The 19,377-nt window shown below is 41.1% G+C and overlaps 1 protein-coding gene across 2 annotated transcripts in view; it reads left to right on the forward strand.

The window, feature by feature from the left end:
- The window catches only part of FBXW4 (F-box and WD repeat domain containing 4), an 81,809-nt gene that overhangs the window by 14,340 nt on the left and 48,092 nt on the right, over nt 1–19,377 (forward strand). The window contains exons 2-5 of one of the 2 annotated variants that reach the window (XM_063132539.1): nt 2,772–2,867; nt 4,661–4,846; nt 5,858–5,990; nt 10,631–10,725. In XM_063132539.1, the coding sequence (XP_062988609.1) occupies nt 2,772–2,867; nt 4,661–4,846; nt 5,858–5,990; nt 10,631–10,725 (510 nt within the window). The remainder of the gene's footprint in view (nt 1–2,771; nt 2,868–4,660; nt 4,847–5,857; nt 5,991–10,630; nt 10,726–19,377) is intronic. The other variant, XM_063132540.1, reaches the window with a different exon arrangement.

Raw genomic sequence — 19,377 nt, forward strand, 5'->3', positions numbered from 1 at the left:
CCAGTTCTATCTTTAATAACAACAACAACAACAACAACAACAACAACAATTCTTGCAGTTGTTACCTCACTTGACAAAGCAAGCAAAAAGAAAGAAAGAAAGAAAGAAAGAAAGAAAGAAAGAAAGACACCATAATCCTAAACATGCTTACTAGGGAGTAAGCCCCACTGAACACACTAGGACTTACCTCTGACTAGATATACATAGGATTGTACATCAAATGTATCTTTGGTTGTGTGTGTTTGTATGTTTTTAAAGTCTCAAGGACAAATGGGAATAGGATAATTGCTTAAAATACACAGAAAAAAGTGACAGATTTGAACTGGTGCAAGGTAAACTTCACATGCTCTGAAAATTAATATGGAATCTTTCACTGGCTGACAGGATCAGGATCTAAGCTTCATTAGCTTGTTTAAAATGCTGTATTGAAAAATTAATATTGAACAAAATCTGGTTATGTGAGAAGCTGCCCTAAGGCAACTATTTGGCTTGAGTAGCACGGAACTTCAAGTCCACCAGTGGCCAGTGATTAATATCCCTCCAGTTTCATTTGTTCTAGCACAGTTTATTGGATAGGAAAAGAAACTGTTTAAAAGCTGCACCTTACTGTGTTTCTCTGTCCATTGTTTTAAATCTGTTCTGTGCCTCATAGTTTTTGAGTTCTGTCCACTGATGCATGAAAAGAGCTTTCTTCTTTGTTAGTTCCCGCAGCTAATGGAGAACGAGACATCTTCTATTCAGTCTTGTGTTTGATGGATGGAATTGCTAGCAAATCTCCAATTGCAGACTTCTTTTTTTCTTGTTTGGAAGCAGAACCTAGTTCATGTTTCCCCTGCTATCCATAAGGGTTAGTTTACTATGCTCCTGTGATTTGTGAGAGACAGAGCTAGCTATATAGTCTTGCATTTCCAGTGTGAGAGGAAATGTAAGGTGATGTCATGGGAAGACAGTTTGTATCTATTTGTTCTTTTGGAGGTAACCAGACTCTGGCCACAGTCCAAGTTAAAGTAAGGTGCATGGATTTGGTTGGGACTTAGGTGCATGTAGCTGTGTATTGGGTAGAGGCCTCTGTAAGCAAGCTAGAGTGGTCTCCTGTTAGGAGTAGAATGCTTTACTACTAGTGTTTATACTTTGAGGGAGAAATAGATCATAAAAGTTTTAACAGATTGGATTTCCATCTAAATTAACCCGCATCTATGGTAGAATTGGCCTAGATTAGTACCTATCTAGTTTTGCTAGTCTAGAAATCTTGGCGAGATGGATGTTAAAGTTACCTCTGATACTCTGGTCTTTTATTTCCTCCTGAAAGGCCAACTTTATGATGGCAAATCTCAGGTGTTTTGGCTAAGTTATTGGGAGGGAAAAATTGCAACGGCAGTGCGAAGTATATCATGGCGAAGCCACTTACGATTGGTGCTGCAGGCAACAATGGAGTTGTTTATATAGCACCATCAAATGTACATTAGTGCTTTATGATAGAGTAGCAATGTGAGGAAAAGTAGTCTCTGCCACAAGTAGCTTACAATTAGAATTTTAACAGTGGATAGGATAGGGGCATGAAAGGTAATCAGAATAAGAAAAGGTAATCAGAGATGGAACGTAAATAAATGCAGCTACACCTGCTTAGGCTATGCCCTTGAAGTGGGCACTAGCTAACTAGTCTGAACTCACCTTTCTAGTTCCATGAGAACAAAAGCCCCTTCCAAATTTGTGTTAATAATAAACAGCCACAATAGCTTTAGTGCTGTAACCTGCCGTGCATTTGAAGGGTCGGTGCCCATGAGCTTGGTGCTGGAATGCACGGAGCTAGGACAAAAGCATTCCTGCAGTTTTGTTCCTCCCACTGTTGCACATGCCTATTTAAAGTAGGTTTCATTCATGTAGAGCTCTTAGGGGATTCTCTTTCTTTGTTTTATCAGTCCGCCGGGTGCTAAATTTGGAGTTTAGCCACTCTGCTGGTAGTGTTGATTAAAATAAAACTTCCTTAGGCTCTCTGTCAATATTTCTTCTTGAGTTCAAAAATGAAATTCATGTTTTTCTCCCTGTGTAGTGCTTTGGGCTGGTATCATCTTGCTGACTTTCCAAGGATTCATTGCAAGCCACATGCTTTGAAATGGAAAGGAAGGGTTGGCTGTGGCTTAGAAATCAAGGTGGTGAAAGTTACCAGAAAAATCAAGGGCTGAGTTTGAAATTTACTAGAAAAAGCAAGCCAGCATGTATCCAATTAGGTTGTGAAACTGACCACAAAACTTATGATTTACAGCCCCAATTGTACCCATGTTTACTCTGAAGTAAGGCTACAAACCACTTGTCCTGAGATGCAGGCGCTGTTTTTTTTTTAAAAAAATCAAAACCACCACCACCCTCAAACAAACAGGATGCTTAAGTGGTGCTGAGACACCCACTGCATAACCCTCACTTTCAATTTGTGAATGGAACGTAGCAAGTTTTACATACTCAAAAAAGTGCTAGGCCTTCTGAAACGTGGACAGTCAATGAGAATTCTACTTTTAGCTTTAAGCAGAAGTGTAATGATTGGCAGTGCATGGAGTCCTCCTTCTGGAAGCACCCTAGGATATGTGACAGGGCTGCAGGTGCTAGGACAGGTGATCAAGTTTTGTAAAGGAGATAACATTGGGTGACAAGTCCTATCTCCCCTCTTCGTTCAAACTTGGGGTGGTAATGGAGTTGTCTGATTCCTTTGAGTCATGTCAACATTCTCATGGAGTTCTATCTGGCCCTGACTTTTCCCTGTGTATTTTTCTCTGTAGAGCAGCTGGTGTTCCAGTGAAAGAGAGGGTCAAGGTTTCTCAGAACTGGAGGCATGGGCGCTGTCGGAGAATCTCGCTCCTCAGATGGAAACGCAAGCAAGTGGCTCCTTCTCTTTCCCCAGTATCTGCAGCCAGAATTGTCTTTCTATCCCATTCTTGGTCTCTGTTGAGCTCTAATAACTGTTAGTTTACACTAACTTTGGACTTTGTGAGATTGGATAGCTGGTGATGCTGCCTTGTCTGCACCCTGTTAACATCTGTCAGTCTTGCAAGACTCTGTCTCTGTTAATATTCTTCCTGTCCACATTCCCATTGAAGTCTTATTCTCATTTCTTATATGACAGTTCTGAGTTTAAATTGCAGAATATGTACAAGCAGAAAGCGGTGGATCAGCTGGCTTTCAACAGGAGTGATTAAAGGTTGTTGAGAAATTGCTTCTCTTCCCTCTTGGTTCCAAAAGGATTAAGGGATTTTCTATATCCTGGTTTTTTCATACAACGAATACATAGTTGTTATTCATTTTGTTTCAAGCAAGTTGAGATCTTTCTTCAAGGTAGTGCGTATGTTTGGAGAAGATTGCATTGTCTTAGTACTCAGACAGCAATATTTTGTGGCTGAAAAAAATGGGATATTTTCCCTCTCAGCTAGCAAATGAATCCTCAGGAATAGCTATTGGATATTACCTGTGAAACCTCTAGCGATGAGCTGCCACCACCCAGCCACCCAAAAGCCTCGACCATTTTTTATGATTTTAAGAATTGTATTTTATTTCTTATTTTTCTACTTTTTGCGATTGCTCTTGTTTTCTCTGTTGCATTAGTTTATTGTTCCCCATTTAACTCTAATTCTAATTTGTAAAAGACTTCCAATTTCCCTTTAGCAGTGTCTGCCATTACACAGATCACTTCCTATCACAATATTTTTCCAAATATATTTATTTGAGTTTTGTTTACTTCCGCATCTGCACTGGGGGGGGGGGTACATTCCCACCCACCCAAAATATGTGTTTTAAAGTAAAAAGTGTGGTTTAATATGTGGTTTAAAGTAAAAAAGCCTTACATGGTTTGGGTCCAAGCTACCCATACAGTCTTCCTCACACACTCAGGTCCTCTGAGGAGAACTTACTAGTTAGTCAAAACTAGACTGACAATTGTTACCCAGAGGACCTTTTCTTCTGTTGCCCCCAGACTGTGGAATGGCCTGCTGGAGGAGTTTTATTAACTTAACTCTTTCTCTGAATTTAAGACTGCTTTTAAAGACTAGCCTTTTCCGGCAGGCCTACCCAGATGAATGTGAAACCAAGAATTTTTAAGATTTGTTGTACTAATGTTGTTCCCTGCCTCGATCCAAAGAGAGAGATGGGCAAGAAATAATTTTTTTATTATTATTATTAAATATGCCAATCAGCAAAATTTTCCTGCCATTATGTTGTGGTTCAGTCAGCATTAATAACACACCTAGCAAGACCGGAAGTTTTAGAACAATCTAGAGTGTTAATTTAGGATGTTTTTTAATTGCCAATATAGTCTTCAACGAGATATGCTTGAGTATTTCATTTGGTCTTCATTTCACAATGACCTGACCTAATCTGCTCCTCCTAGATTAATGTATGGTTTAGAATGCACTTCTCCTTCAGATTTTGCACTTCTCCAAATTTTGCAGCTCAAAGCAAACAAACAAAAAACAGAACTGTGTATAAAACGCATATGTTTAAGAATGCATATTTTGAGAGATAATACTTTTACAAATGCATATTTTGTGCCAGTAGGTTTAAAAATCAGTATTTAAATATACATTTTCTTTCTTTTCTTTTTCTTTTTTTAAAAATGCAGATTAATGTATGAAAACATGCAAAATGTTTCTAAAATTTAAAATATTTTCCCCTCCAGTTTACTGCCCTGGATGCAGCTAGATGGTGACTACCTCTACCTATCTCAGGCAGAAGACATTCAGGTTTATTGGCTCCATCCCAATGGCACCAGCATGCAACACTGTCCTCAGGCAGTCTTCTCTGGCCACCAGGAGGACGTGTGCCGCTTTGTGCTTGCTAATGGCCATATTGTCAGTGGAGGAGGGTAAGCTCTTTGTTGGAGAAAAAGGGGAGGAGAGGGATGCTGGTTGAGCATCTAACATTGGTTTATAGGAGCACTTGAACAAGAGCTGGAAGTACTGGTTTCCAGAGCCTCCCACATCGTGTGATTTACTTTTATTTTAGAGGAACCCTGCTTGAGGATCACTTTGCAAATCATTCTCCAGATGTACGTGTGTGTGTGTGTGTGTGTGTGTGTGTGTGTGTGTGAGAGAGAGAGAGAGAGAGAGAGAGAGAGAGAGAGAGAGAGAGAGAAAGTGATATTGGATTTCTTGTGAATCAAAGCTTTCATTTTTTACACAGTGTGGCAGTTTCTACACCTTATTTATTTATTTATTTATAATATTTATATACTGCTCCCCATTGAAAATTTCGGAGCAGTGTACAAGATAAAATAAAAATAAAAACAGAATAAAAATAATGGCTGCACGGAAATGTTTGATGGTGTGAGACAATGCCTGCTGAAATCTCAGAGGCCAGAGAGCTGGCGGAAACATATTTCTAGTGGCTGGCGATAGAGCTCCTGTACCCTGCATATCTCTTTCCCTCTTCCCATTATGATCAAAACTAGAATAATTATTCAAAACAGCAAACAGTGTCCAATGAATTATGCAAAATAAATGATTTTGCACATTTTACTCAGTTTGCATAATTTATACAGGCAAAAGAATTCTGCATTTCTTCCTGAAACCATGGAGAGCTGCTGCCAGTCAGTGCCAACAGTACTGGGTTAGATGGATCTATGGTCTTACTCAGTATAAGATAGTTTCTTATTTCCTGGCTCTTTTGCCCCTGCTTTCCCCCTCCTCCTTCAAATCTGTCTTGCACATCTTTATTGACTGCCATCTAGAATAATCTGAAGTGGAATTCCGTAAATTGGCTCATGGTATAGAAGACTGGGTGGCTTGTTGGGACTAGTTTCCATGCCATATGCCAGAGTGTAATGTGACATTGTTCTCAGGAGATGCACCTTCACACTTGGATTTTTATTTTCCAGAGATGGCAATATTGTCCTCCATAAACTGAATGGCTCCTTCAGCTTCAAGTTCTTGGGGCATGAACAGGAAGTGAACTGCGTAGACTGCCAAGGAGGCATCGTTGTGAGCGGTTCCCGGGACAGGACAGCAAAGGTGAACTCATATGACTTGCTTTACTTCTATGCTTAACAAGGGTTTGCATGTGCAAAGAAAGCTGGAAGAGGGACAAGAAGGGTGATGTTCTTGTTCCTCACTTTGTATTAAAATTAAAACACAACAAAATAAAACCCATTTGAATACATTTCTGCTAAATTCTTGATTATTTAAACTCTGTCTTATACAAACCAATCCCAAATATCTCAAAACATCTATCACGGAACCACCTGCCCAAAGCAGAGTAACTACATTTCTGTTGTGGTATAGATGTGATATTAGATAGTTTTAAGATATACCAAAATCAAAGTACAGAGTCCTGATAGCATTGTCCATTAAGGCTTCTGGACATGGCTGTTCATTAGTTCTTCAACTGCAAAGAGTGTGGGCGAGGAATCAATGGAGGGCTGAGCATTTGTATAGCTACTCCTTCCCTCTTCCTTGTAAGATTCTACATGGTTTGCTGTTACTGGAATGCCTCAAACACCAGAGGTGCAGCACATTTGGATAACATAGCATTCAGGCTTGCTACTTTCCTGCACTTCCCTAACTGTTATGGTCAGCCTTAGCTCTATGTGTTGTCAGAACTTCAACCATGTTGTGAGCTCTTCTCCATTCCTCAAGCAATTAGAATTTTAAGGCAGCTTTTACAATAACAACAACAACAACAACGGTGGATTACAATGCTTTTATGGATTGGAATGGATAGGAAGCAGTGGTCAGGACCATGCCAGCCTAGTGTGGGCTCTGAAGTCCAAGAAACTCTGAGCCTCAGCCTTGGCTGCTCATGATTGATATTGCACATCTGTCTTAATTGTTTGCAATACTCAGTGAACAGTCTCTCAGCTACCTCTTTCCACAAGTGAAGAGTGGTGCTTTCAGCATTTAATGACAGAGCTAACCTGGCCATAACTATTTATTATTATTATTATTATTATTATTATTATTATTATTATTATTATTATTTTATTTATTTATTTATTTATTTATATAGCACCATCAATGTACAAGGTGTACAGTACTCTGCTGTACAGAGTAAAACAGTAAACTATCCACATAATGCTAAGAGAATAGTTGAAGGAGAGGGTCAATGCTCATAGTTGTCTATGATTTAATTTGTATGTGGAAAGGCTAAAATAATATGTATCTTAGCTTAGAGCCATAGTGTTCACTGTGTGGGGCATATTTCCCTAGGGTGGCATAGGGAAATGCAAGGCTCTCCCCGACTTCTCAGCTCATGGGGTTTTCAGCTCAGAGAAGGAGTGCTGACCTTCCATGTGGTTATATAAAGTGGTTATATAATGCACACCTCTCAGTTGTGCTGGCAGTGTTGTGGGATAGTGGAGCAACAGCTTCCTTTTCATGAGCTTTAATTTTGGGACTGGGGGACTCAGGCAACCAGGGATAACATATAGCAGAAAGGATGTGGTATTTTTAACCTCCTGCTATCACACTTGGAATGGAAGGGCCTTGTGAATTGTTTGGGATGATGGCCAGGAGTAGTCTAAATTCAGTGAATTGTACTAGTTTCTTCCATATTTTGTCCTGCAGCCCTCCCTTATTTTGATTTAAGATTTGGAGCAGGAATATCTTTAAGGCTGCTGTCCTCAAGTAGCAGAGCCTTGTGTTTGCAAAAATCAGCAAGTAGAACATATCTGTTCTGACAGATACCTTATGAGTCACTGACCAAAGAGTGCATTTGAGGAGCATTTTACAAAAGATGTATTACATTAACCTGCTGTAATTGACCTGGAGAAGTGATGAAGTTTCCCATTACATTTATTATCATTGTTAAACCATGAGTTCTCCTGGTGACATTTTCAGGGCTGGAATTTGAATCTCTGGAGATACTAAGCAACAGCAAATGAAACTTGTAGCAGAGTCTTTGAAAGTAAAAAATGCACGGAAAAGAGGCACTGTATATTAGCAGAAGAATTTCAAAGTTGTCTAAAAGTCAAAATCGCCTATTTATACTGTTTGTATTTGCTGCATTATTCATTTGTAGATTGCTTTTAATCCGTTGAGAAATGCAAACAATAATTTTCTAAATAAATAAATTCTCCATCACCCCACATATTTTTGTTACAAAAAGGAAATCTATGTTCCTTCCAGTATTTCAGAAAGTGCTATACATGCAAGCTGTGGATGTAATGGTTAGTTCTGGTTGCCATGCAGTGGCCATTTGATGACAGCAGCTCATCACATTTCTGCAGGAGACCATGAACACAGCAGAATAAAAGACACACCTTACTTTAAGAAGTCTAGAAGTCTCATTCTGATGACTATATGCTTGCTCCTTGTGACCTTCAATAGGTCGTCATTGATGGCAGTTTCTGGAGCAGATTGTAGTTCATCTGGCCTCCACCAATTAACATAATTCATGTGGGCAAAGAAAAAGGCTTGAAACATCATCTTCTGGCTTGAGGTAAAGGCAGTGAGATCAGGTGTTTGGAACCCTGGCACAGAAAGGTGACCTGTGATCGTTTGTTCACAGTGGCCTGTATAAGCAAATGTCTTATACTGAAGGTGGTGGAGTTAAGCCCAATAAGGGCAGGAGAAGCACATCTCAAAGAGAGTAATCACAATTACAGTGGATTCATTCAGCAGGAAATATCTGGATTCTGGATAAGTGTTCTTAAAGATGACTTGTTTATTCCTCCTTCAGAGGAAAGCAGGTAGAGATTTAAGTGAGCGTTTTTTCTCCAAATTAAGATTGTAGTGTAATACATATTAATTTTAAAAGTTGCAGCAATATACATTTAGTTTCTAACTGCAGAACAATAAAATGCTGGAGCTCTTATAGTGTGCCCTATGTAATTTGTATCATTATGGGTGAAGATTAAGCTGTGTAAACTTTTGTTAGGATGCGTTAGGCTCAGGATTTTCTGCCGCTGGGTTAGCATTGAGAGGGTGGTGGGGATTGGACTAGATGCTCCCTACAGCACTTTCCAATTGCTTTCTCCTCCCACTTTCTTGTCCCAGCTCCAGGATCTGTGAAATAGATAAGTTATCTGGAGAAGCAGCTGCTGTGTTTATATAGGTGAGAATCAACTTCTCTATTTCTGGACAAACAGTTCAGTCTAACTTGGAAGCTTATGTATTCTTCCAAAAACAGTTTTGCATTTCTATTGGCAATTACAAAGATGTTTATAATTGCCTATTCCTCTAACAGAAACATTCCTCATTAAGTTCAGTGTAGCTTATATCAAAGGAGGTGTGTTTAAGATTGGAGCTTTATTCTATTTCTCATTGCATGTGATGGGATTTTGCTGCTTTAGAGAAGTGTTCTTATAAGTAAACACAACTTTTACTTAGATAGCTAAGTTCCTGGATTTAAACCATGAGTGCAGGATTTTGTGATGGCTGCATGTGTCTGGGAGATTTGAAGGCATCTCATGACCTTGAAAGCAAACTCCTCAAAGTCAAAGGGAATTCTGCTTTAATTGTGTTCACTGTTGTTGTTTTTAAGCAGAAATGGAATCTGGCTCACCTAACACTCTTTCAGACTGATCCTTATGAGCAGAGAATTGCTTTTATTTTTACCAAGTGACATTTTCCTTGTGTTGACTCCTAGCTGGAAGGGAATCCCTAGTAGGTCTCTAATGGGAGCTGTAAGTGCATTGGGTGCTTTGGAGGGATAGTGAGTGTTGATTAGGACTGAGCTTTGAGTAGCTGCTAATGCACATTCCTCATTGATAGGCACCAGATAGCATGCTCCCAGCAATATTTTTAACCTGTATGAGATAGGGGTGCATTAAAAGAGCTCAGCTTTTCTGCTGCTTTTGCTGACACTAGGTGCCAAATTCCCCACTGACACTGAATAGCCTGCAATCCTGAGCATTATCAACAAACAAACAAATACAACACTTCCAACTTTGAATTCCCTTAAGACATTGGGGGATAGTTGGGGAGGGAGCCAGAGGCTTTGAACTGTAGGATTCGAGAATGGCAGTTTGGTTCATTTGGAGGGATGGAAGGTAGAAGGGCTGGGATCCAAAAGGTTTTCAGGAACACAAGCTTAAGCTTTTTCCCTACATGAGTAACAGATGTCTGAAAGCTCATAACTTCATAAACAAGTCACTTCAGGCTGCTAATAAACAACATGTATTGTGGTAGAATAAGTACTATGAATCTGCATTAAGGGGTTTGTGCATGTTTTAACAGTTAGTAGAGAAGGGGACACTGCACAGGATTCTCCATGCATTTCTATTGTTTTGAGAAAACTGGAGAAGAGAGTTCTAAGCATTTGCCCACACAAAGAACCATAGAATATAATGATGAGATAAAATATCAATTTATTCTAACATGCAGACTCTGAAGATAATTTGAGCAGATACATGTCAGATGGTCATCCTCTGCCATCAGAACCTGAACTGGGACTGATTTGGACAGACACTGTACTAATCTCTTCTATCATTTAATTGCTGTGAATAAAGTATTTGCCCAGAAAGCTTTTAATCAAAATGTTGGGGTGGGGTGGGAGGTGGTTTAGGCTTGCTCTGATCACTTCAGATTGTATCCAAATGATGTCATGGGGGTGGATGGGATTATTTTAAACACAGCTGATCTTAACACCTCAATCTTTTACCTTTTATTGTGTGTAATTTGTCTTCTCTGCATCTCTTCCGTTCTCTTTCCAGGTTTGGTCGCTGTCACCAGGCAGAACTGGGCAGTGTCTTCATACAATACAGACTGAAGACCGGGTCTGGTCTATTGCCATTAGTCCATTATCAAGGTAACAAAGAGGTCATTTAAAAATTGTATTGGAATATATGGACATCTCATGTTTAATTTGGGTTTTCTTTATTGTAAAGCTGCTTATTTTACAAGTATACAAGAAGTCTATAACTCTGTGCCAAAGTATCACCAGTTTTATTACCCAAAAATCTCATTTGCCTAAATGAAATTAATTATGCACAGAGAGAGGAAGCATGTTTGTTGAATTATGTTTAGGTTTTGTTGAATTTGGTAGGGTTTTTCTTTCCCTCCCTCCCCCACACCTGCCACCATAAAGTCTAGAAAAGGAAAGTTTTTAATTTGTGGAACACTTTGGGCTCTATATGGATTAGATAAAGAGATGGAAAGATTTTGAAATTGTACCAAATTAAGCACTCCATCCTCTATTTTACTGGAAACTGTTCTTAGACATCACTGATTTTAAGCCTATTCTTCTTAGTGAGCTCTATGCCTCAGACATAAGGGTTCTGTGCCTGTGCAGACCTCTATTTGAAATATTCCTAAACTGAGATTTCGTTCACTTTTTAATATTAGAAACTGAAGGTTTTTTAGCATGTTCACCCAAAGCTTGCCACTGCCATATTGTAGACATTGTACAATACTCTTGCAAGCATCTCTTAGGCAACAGTAATATGATATCTAATCTTCATATAGTAGATAGATGTAAGCATATTAAAAATTGTACTCTTTTGGTATGTGGGGGTGGTAGCTATTCTGCTGTTCACCCGTTTTTAATCCACTGTTTGATTTTCTGCACATGAATTGTGCAGTGGGGAGCTACACACACTCAAAGCGACTTAACTGCAACTAATGGAATGTGATTGAGCACAGGAGGAGTTCTGTCACTCACCACTAACTATGTCACAGACTGTATCCAATTGGTGCCACTTGTACAACCACATTCCACATTGCAATTACAACCTGGAAGGAATTGCATTTTCTTCAGTACAAAATACAGTGCTTTGCTCAGGCGAAGCAAGTCAGAGAAGGCTTAGAATAGAGAACTAGATTAGTGTTAGCAAATTGGTTATTTGAAAGATTTGATAAAATGGAAGCTGCCGAGGAATGTTGATATGATCTCATGCGCCCCACCCCCAGTTTGATGTGTTAATGCAGATGATTGCTCATGTGCATGTCCTTGCTAAAGGGGGGAAATCCAGTGAATGGGAGAAACAACGCTGCGGCAAGAACAAGGAGTACATGTACCAATTCTGAGATTAATTTCAGAAAATCTCTGTATAGTTGGGAGATAGCTGGAGTCTTCCAATTAGCTCCAAGCATTATGGAAGGGGAGAAATCTGTCCTCTGTTGTAACAGGGAGAACCACACTATAGCACTTGTCCTTAGGGTATTGTGATTCCAAGTATTGTGATTCTAGATTACTATTTCACATCAATGCCATCTTTGTATGTATTTTCTATGTGAGATTTGTTCAGCAAATAGTACTGCAATTTAGTCCCCTGCCAACACTTAAAGAAAAACAAGGTAGACTTGAGGCTCACAGTTTGGTTCTGTTTCAGGCAGCCTCTTTTGCTGGTAGTGCAAAATGAAAAGGGATTCTCTGCATTGTCTGAAGTTGTACTGTACTGGAAGCTACTGGAGAAGCACTCATGTTCTGTGGGAATGTTGATAAGAGTCACTAAAACACATGGGGTTATACTCAGGGCTGGGTTATTCATATACAGAGAAATTAAGCAGCCCTGATGATTGAACTTTTTATTTATTTATTTATTTAGAATATTTATATACTGCTCCCCATTGAAATTTTTTGGAGTGGTGTACAAGATAAAATGAAAATAAAATCAGAATAAAACAGTTAAATCCAAATTTAAAAGAAGCAAAAACAGAAATCCAAGGCTGCATATTAAGGAAAGAATAAAGATGTTTTCAGGAGGCGCCGAAAGGAGTACAAGGTCGGAGCCTGCCTGACCTCCAGAGGCAGGGAATTCCACAGGAGGGGCGCCACCATGCTGAAGGCTCTTCCCCTGGTGGATTCGAATCAGAGGATGGATCTGTGTGGAACCACCAGGAGCAGGCCCTCGGATGACCTCAGTGATGGGGCAGGTTGGTAAGGGAGAAGGCGCTCTCTCAGGTATCCTGGTCCCAAGTTGTTTAGGGCTTTGTACACAAGGTTCAAAGGTACAAGTACAAGAACCTTAAACCTGGCCCAGTAGCGAATAGGCAGCCAGTGCAGTTCCCTTAGCAGAGGAGTTACATGCTGGAAAGGGGCAGCTCCAGACAACAGCCGAGCTGCAGCATTCTGCACTCGCTCCAGCTTCCGGAGCAGCTTCAAGGGCAGCCCCACATAGAGCGCGTTGCAGTAATCCAATCTTGAGGTTACCAGTGCCTGTACCACTGTGGCCAAGCTATCCCTGTCCAGGAGAGGCCGTAGTTGGCGAACCAACCGAAGATGGTAAAAGGCACTCCGAGCCGTGGCGGCTACTTGAGCCTCCAACGACAGAAATAGGTCTAAGAGTACCCCCAAACTATGAACCTGTTCTTTCAGAGGCAGAGCAACCCCATCCAGAACAGGCAATGAGCCTGTCTCCCGGGCTCGGGAACCACTCACCCACAGGGCTTCCGTCTTGCCAGGATTCAGTCTCAGTTTATTGGCCCTCATCCAGCCCATTACTGAGTCTAGGCACTGATCCAGGACCTGCACAGCCTCACCTGATTCAGTTGTCACAGGGAGATAGAGCTGCATGTCATCAGCGTATTGATGGCATTTAGCTCCAAATCCCCTAATGACCGCTCCCAACGGCTTCATATAGATGTTAAATAACATTGGGGACAAGATGGTGCCCTGCGGCACTCCATAGCTCAATTGCCAAGAGGCCGAGGACTGGTCACCCAATGCTACTCTCTGAAAATGACCCCGTAGGTAGGACCGGAACCACTGTAAAATAATGCCTCCGATGCCCATCCCACGGAGTCGATCTAGGAGGATACCATGGTCGATGGTATCAAAAGCCACCGAGAGATCGAGCAGGATTAACAGGGTTGCATTCCCCCTGTCCCTCTCTCGATAAAGGTCATCCATCAGGGCGACCAAGGCTGATTCAGTCCCGTAACCAGATCGGAACCCAGACTGGAATGGGTCTAGATAATCAGTATCCTCCAAGAGTGCTCCGCCACAACCCTCTCAAGTACCTTCCCTAAAAAAGGAGTGTTAGCAACTGGGCGGTAGTTGCCTAATACCATCGGGTCCAGGGTGGGCTTCTTCAGGAGTGGTCACACTACTGCCTCCTTAAGGACAGCAGGGACCACCCCTTCCTGGAGAGAAGCATTTATCACCCCCTGGACCCACCCAGTCAGACCCCCTCAGCTTGCTTCTATAAGCCAGGAGGGACAGGGATCGAGAGGGCAAGTGGTCGGCCGCACTGCTGCAAGCACCTTGTCTACATCATCAGGCCGCAATAACTGGAACTGATCCCACAAAATTGGGCAGATGGTGGCATCGGACACCTCAACTGGAGCTGCACTAAAAACAACATCAAGCTCGCTGTGGAGAGAATTGATCTTGTCCTCAAAGTGTGATGCAAAAAGGTCACAGCGGGTTCTCGACGGGGCCAGGGCCCCATTTGCTGGGGAGGATGTTAGCAGCCCCCGGACCACCCGGAAGAGCTCCGCTGGACGGCTACTCGAGGACGCAATGGAGGCAGCAAAATAAGCCTTCTTTGCTTCCCGCACTGCCACGCAATAGGCACGATTATGCCCTCTACAGTGTGCTCGGTCATCTTCGCTTTGAGTCTTGCGCCATTTGCCATTTTTGGTAATCATATTGCTGTTCTGCTGAGAATGGAAAGCCAGCAAAAGTTTATCATTCTTTTACAAAAGTAACAAAACTGAATTACTCAAGCTTGAGCAGTGTCTGAAGAATTCCAAGTAGTTTTGTACTCTAGCCCAACTTTTATTTTGAGGCTTGTTACTAATCATAGTAGCAGATTGCAACAAGGCAGTTTTACTTTGACTAAGCTCTTTTTTGATTCTGAATTATGAGCAACTTGTGAATGTTTTTGTGACAAACTTGCCTTGAATTTTTCAGAGTTTATCCTAGGCTGAAAATTTGGCCTGTTAACAGAGACTAGTCCTGCCTCTCCTGAAGCCTGGCCTTGTTGTCCTTTTTGAATTCACATCAATAGTTTGAATTAGTGAGCACATGAGATGGCCTTGTTAGCCTCCAATCTATTGAGTGAGCACCATTTGACATCCCTTTTGAATTAGTAAACATAAGAACTATCAGAGTGGCTCAGTATTGTCAGCACTAACTAGTGCATACAGCTTGTTAAAAGCTACGTTTGCATCAGTTAAACCAGTACTAAGGGCCTTCACACTGCTTGTGCAGAGCTTTGGGAGGCATGCGCTGGATGTACTGCTGTGACCGGGAGAACTCTTGTACAGCACGCTGTTTTATCCTCCTAAGTGATGACCTGCAGGGCTGGCCTCTTGTCAGAGCACTGACTTCTCTCCCTGGAGTGAACACACACTCTCTGTCACAATATTTACCTAGCGTCTTTTTCCCCCCACTGGGTGATAAATGGAAGCTTGTGGAGTGGCTTCTCCATCAGCGACCAGGTTTGGATCACTTGCTTGTTTTATGAGACTGCTGATCCCGCTGCACCTCTTTTTCCTCCCCACCCCCAAGTATTACAGCCGATTAGCCACGTCATTAATTCTTCAATTTGATGGCTGATATACCAAGGCCTGAAACATGCTGCTGACCCCGTATAATAGAACCTCTGCTCCTTAACATATTAATGATGGGAGAAGTTAATTAAAATTCCACAGAGCGAAGGTGTCAGCTAACCTATAAACCTGTCGCTTCTAAGAAAATGTCTCTGCCATCCTAGAAGAAACAGTTTGGGGGCAAGAGGGGCACGACTAGTGCAGGGTGAGATTCTCTCCCCTGCCCCCCTCCCTGGGCACTTCAAACTAAACTGATTGTTTGGGCGCTCTGAAAGAGTTCGCTTCAAGGTGACTCAAAATCTTTGTCTAGTTTTAGAGCCGTGTTCTCTTTTACCCTGATTACACAAATTTAGGAGGCTAAGTTATTGCCTTTCTACGGGGAGCTGATAATTGCTGGCAAACTGATTATTTTTGCTTCAATGTAAAATGCACTGTATGTTTGGCCCACTTGGCTTTTCTTTTATGATCCTCTAGAGTTTTTGTTGGTTGTGTGATAGTTTTTCAGTCATTTGACTCTCCTCAAGTTGGGCATCAAGCACTGATACTTATCACTTCTGGGGGAGAGGGGCTTGAAAGATATCTTTAAGCCCAAAGCTGCACCGGTCCCAATGTTGCCCCCTTTGTATCTGTGGTACAGATGGATCGAAGATCGATGTAGGCCGAAGATCCAGAGTTCTGTACGGCAGGGTTTGGATGTGCATCTGACCTTTCCCAAGTCCTGTGAAGGATCATTCTTACTTGCTTCTGCACCTTTCTTATGATAAGGATGCATTCTTCTGTACAATGGACTAATCTGTTAAGGTTGTTTTAAATCACGGAAAGGTTTGCTATATATAGTAGGTAGCACTGAATATTCTTCTAATTTTGTTCTTCTAATCCCTTGTAGTCCTACGATTCTAGGATATTATGAGCGCCATAATGTCAATATGGTGCTAGGTTTGTTTCTACCTGCTTCCTCTGCCTCTCCAATGAAGGAATTGAAGTGGTGTGTGTTATCTGAAGGGAGGTTTAACTTGTCACTGATGGTGGCAAATGCACTGTCAAGATCCCAGCTTGATTTGCAAGGCTCAGGTTTAGTTTGTAGAGTGGTTTGCTCCCCAGAATGGACCTGTGAAACCTTACAAGGCTGTTCCCTGGAGAATGTTATTTAGTTACTTTTTCCCCTCTGAAATTGGAATACAAGAATTTTTCCAGCTTGATTCTCCACCCCCATTCCACCTTCCTTATGGTGGGAGCAAGCCAGTTTTATTTTCATTATTTATTACATTTTTATACTGCCCAATAGCCAATGCTTTCTATGCGGTTCACAGAATTTAAAACCACAAAGTACAGCATAAAACAGTATAAAATATAAAAGCTTAAAACTACAATATAAAAGTACAACCAGAATAAAACCTAACAGCAATGCAGAGATTTAAAGCATGGATTTAAAACAGCAGAGCTAAAAGACCAGACTCCTAAATTTCTGGGAAAATAAGGAATACAAGGAATATGATGTAGACTCCAGCAAACTTCTCTGGGGAGCTCGTTCCTAACCTTCCGTGCCAAAGCAGGGGCTCCCGGAGAAGGATCCCTGAAGATGAATTTAGGGTCTGGGAGAGGATCCTTCAGTTACCCTGGCCCCAAGCCATTCAGGGCTTTGAATGTTAATACCAGCACTTTGAATTGGGCCCAGACATAGACTGGCAGCCAGTGCAGCTGGAAAAGAACTGGCATAATATGATCTCGTTGGCCAGTCTCTGTGAACAATCTTGCTGCCCTGTTTTGGACCAGCTGAAGTTTCCAGACCGTTTTCAAAGGCAGCCCCGCTTACAGTGTGTTGCAGTAATCCAGACGAGATGTTATAAGAGCTTAGATATAATAATAATAATAATAATAATAATAATAATAATAATAATAATATAGTAATTTATTTTATTCTTACCCGCCTCTCCCTCTGGATTGAGGTGGAGAACATCATTAAATACAAAAATACTATAAAATACATAAAACTAATTAAAACATTTAAAACTAATACATTATTAAAATAACAGCCAGACATCTTAAAATTTGACTGGTTAGGCTCTCTTTGTCCAGATAAGGTAATAGTTCGTATATTAATCTATGTATTTCTGCTTTGACTCTGTTCACCCTGTTTGCTTGAAGTAATAGCTCTGGTTTTTTGTCATGAGGGGGTCTTATATGGATTAAAAAAAATTCTTGTCTTATTCTGCATTTTATTTTCTTGGAGACTGTAGAGATGCATACTTTTTTATCATGCCAGCAAATTGTAGGGTGTTGGCATGTTGGAGGAAAATATTTATTTAAGTTAAATTCCCCTTCTCTATTGAGGTTGTAGGCATGTTGTAAAGAGGAGATGATCCCCTTGAAAGACCTCACTCTATTAGGAAGGTGGCTGTTATGTCAAATTCTCCTTAATTCAGTTCCTCACGTTTATGTAGTTATTGCTGCTGCTGCTGTGATTTTAATTATTTCCAAGGGCAGAGGAGCTTCCTGAAAGGCTAGGGGAGAAACCTCTCGTGCCATTTTGCACAGTGAAGGAGAAAATGCCCATGTCAGATTCTCCTGTCACATTGATTACAGTTCAGGGGTCCTGCAGTCATAGGACTGCAGGTTTCCATTTCCAGTTAGTGATCTTTCTCCTCCATTTTTCAAACTTCCAAGGGGAGGGATAGAGAAGGTAATTTTCCTGGGCCATGGCCGCTGTTTACTTTTGCTTGGCTGTGCAGTATGCCTTTGTTTTTCTACCTTTGATCAGTGTCCTGCCAGTAGATAATTTAGCAATTGCATCCCAGGGTGGAAGTGTGGAGTTAATGTTAAAATTAGGGTTTTTTTAAACTTCACTGGCTGATGAAGCAGGGATAGCAAGAGGGGAGGCAACGGGGGTCATAAATTCTACTCCTGGTGTATCTGCCTCTTGCAAAAAATGTAACCCTCTGATGTCTCCACAGCACTTTCATTAACATTTAAATTAAGGGTTTGTTTTTCAGTGACTAGGCCTTTCATGGCCTGACTCGTGCCTTACCAGTCAGCTACAATAGTAATCACTGCTTAATTTTCCCCCCTCATCTTTTTCTGGGGAGGGCAACGACCTGACAAATGTTCAAAGAGAATCTGCAACAGACTTGCACAGGTACCCAGGCAGCAGGATGCTAGCTTCTTTCCTACAATTACAGAGTGGTCTATGTTTCTTATCTCCCCCCCTCCCTCTCTCCTCCACTCTTCTTCAAAGACTTGTTTGGAGTCCATTTGGTATGTGATTGCCTCAGGTGTAACCTGCGTGGGACACCCTTCACCCTTCAAACAAGAACTTGTAAGGATGAAGGGGGTATACGGAGAGTGGAAAACAAATCTGTAATACTCTTCCACAACACTGCCTCTGTCCCACTTCTCTTTGTCAACTGTGCTACTTCATAAATGTTGTGTTAAAACTGTTTTATTTATTTATTTATTTAAGCATTTTTATGCCGCCATTCACGGCGGCTTACAAAAGTATTTCTTTAACTGTTGTGTGAGTGAGCTTCTGAGTAGGATAGGTTGTGGTGTTGGGGATTGTATATTAAAGTGAAGTGAACTGAAGAAATGAGTGAGGGAATTGAGCTTTAATGTAGGTAACTTGCACAGACATTTTGGCAAATCCTAGTTTATTTCCAGAATACGACAACACATCATGGCTTGTTTAGCAGGTTATATGTGTTGGGCCTGTTTTAGAAGGAAGGCCGTTGTCTAGCCCAGTAAATAGTGTGTGAAACATCCATGAATTCATGTGGTGGCAAGTAGCTAGTTCTCAGCCTGGATTTTGCACCTGTAAACTGAAAATTGCTTCCTCATCTTCTGGGAGCCCAAAAGATCTTAGGACATTAGAAGTACTACATAACTGATTTTTAAAAAAGACCGAAGTTGTTCTTTCAAAATACCTTAATTTTGCTTATCCTGCAAGCACCTAAGAGCCACTTTGCATGTT

Source organism: Elgaria multicarinata, chromosome 8, assembly GCF_023053635.1.
Source record: "Elgaria multicarinata webbii isolate HBS135686 ecotype San Diego chromosome 8, rElgMul1.1.pri, whole genome shotgun sequence".
Classification (NCBI taxonomy): Eukaryota; Metazoa; Chordata; class Lepidosauria; order Squamata; family Anguidae; genus Elgaria; species Elgaria multicarinata.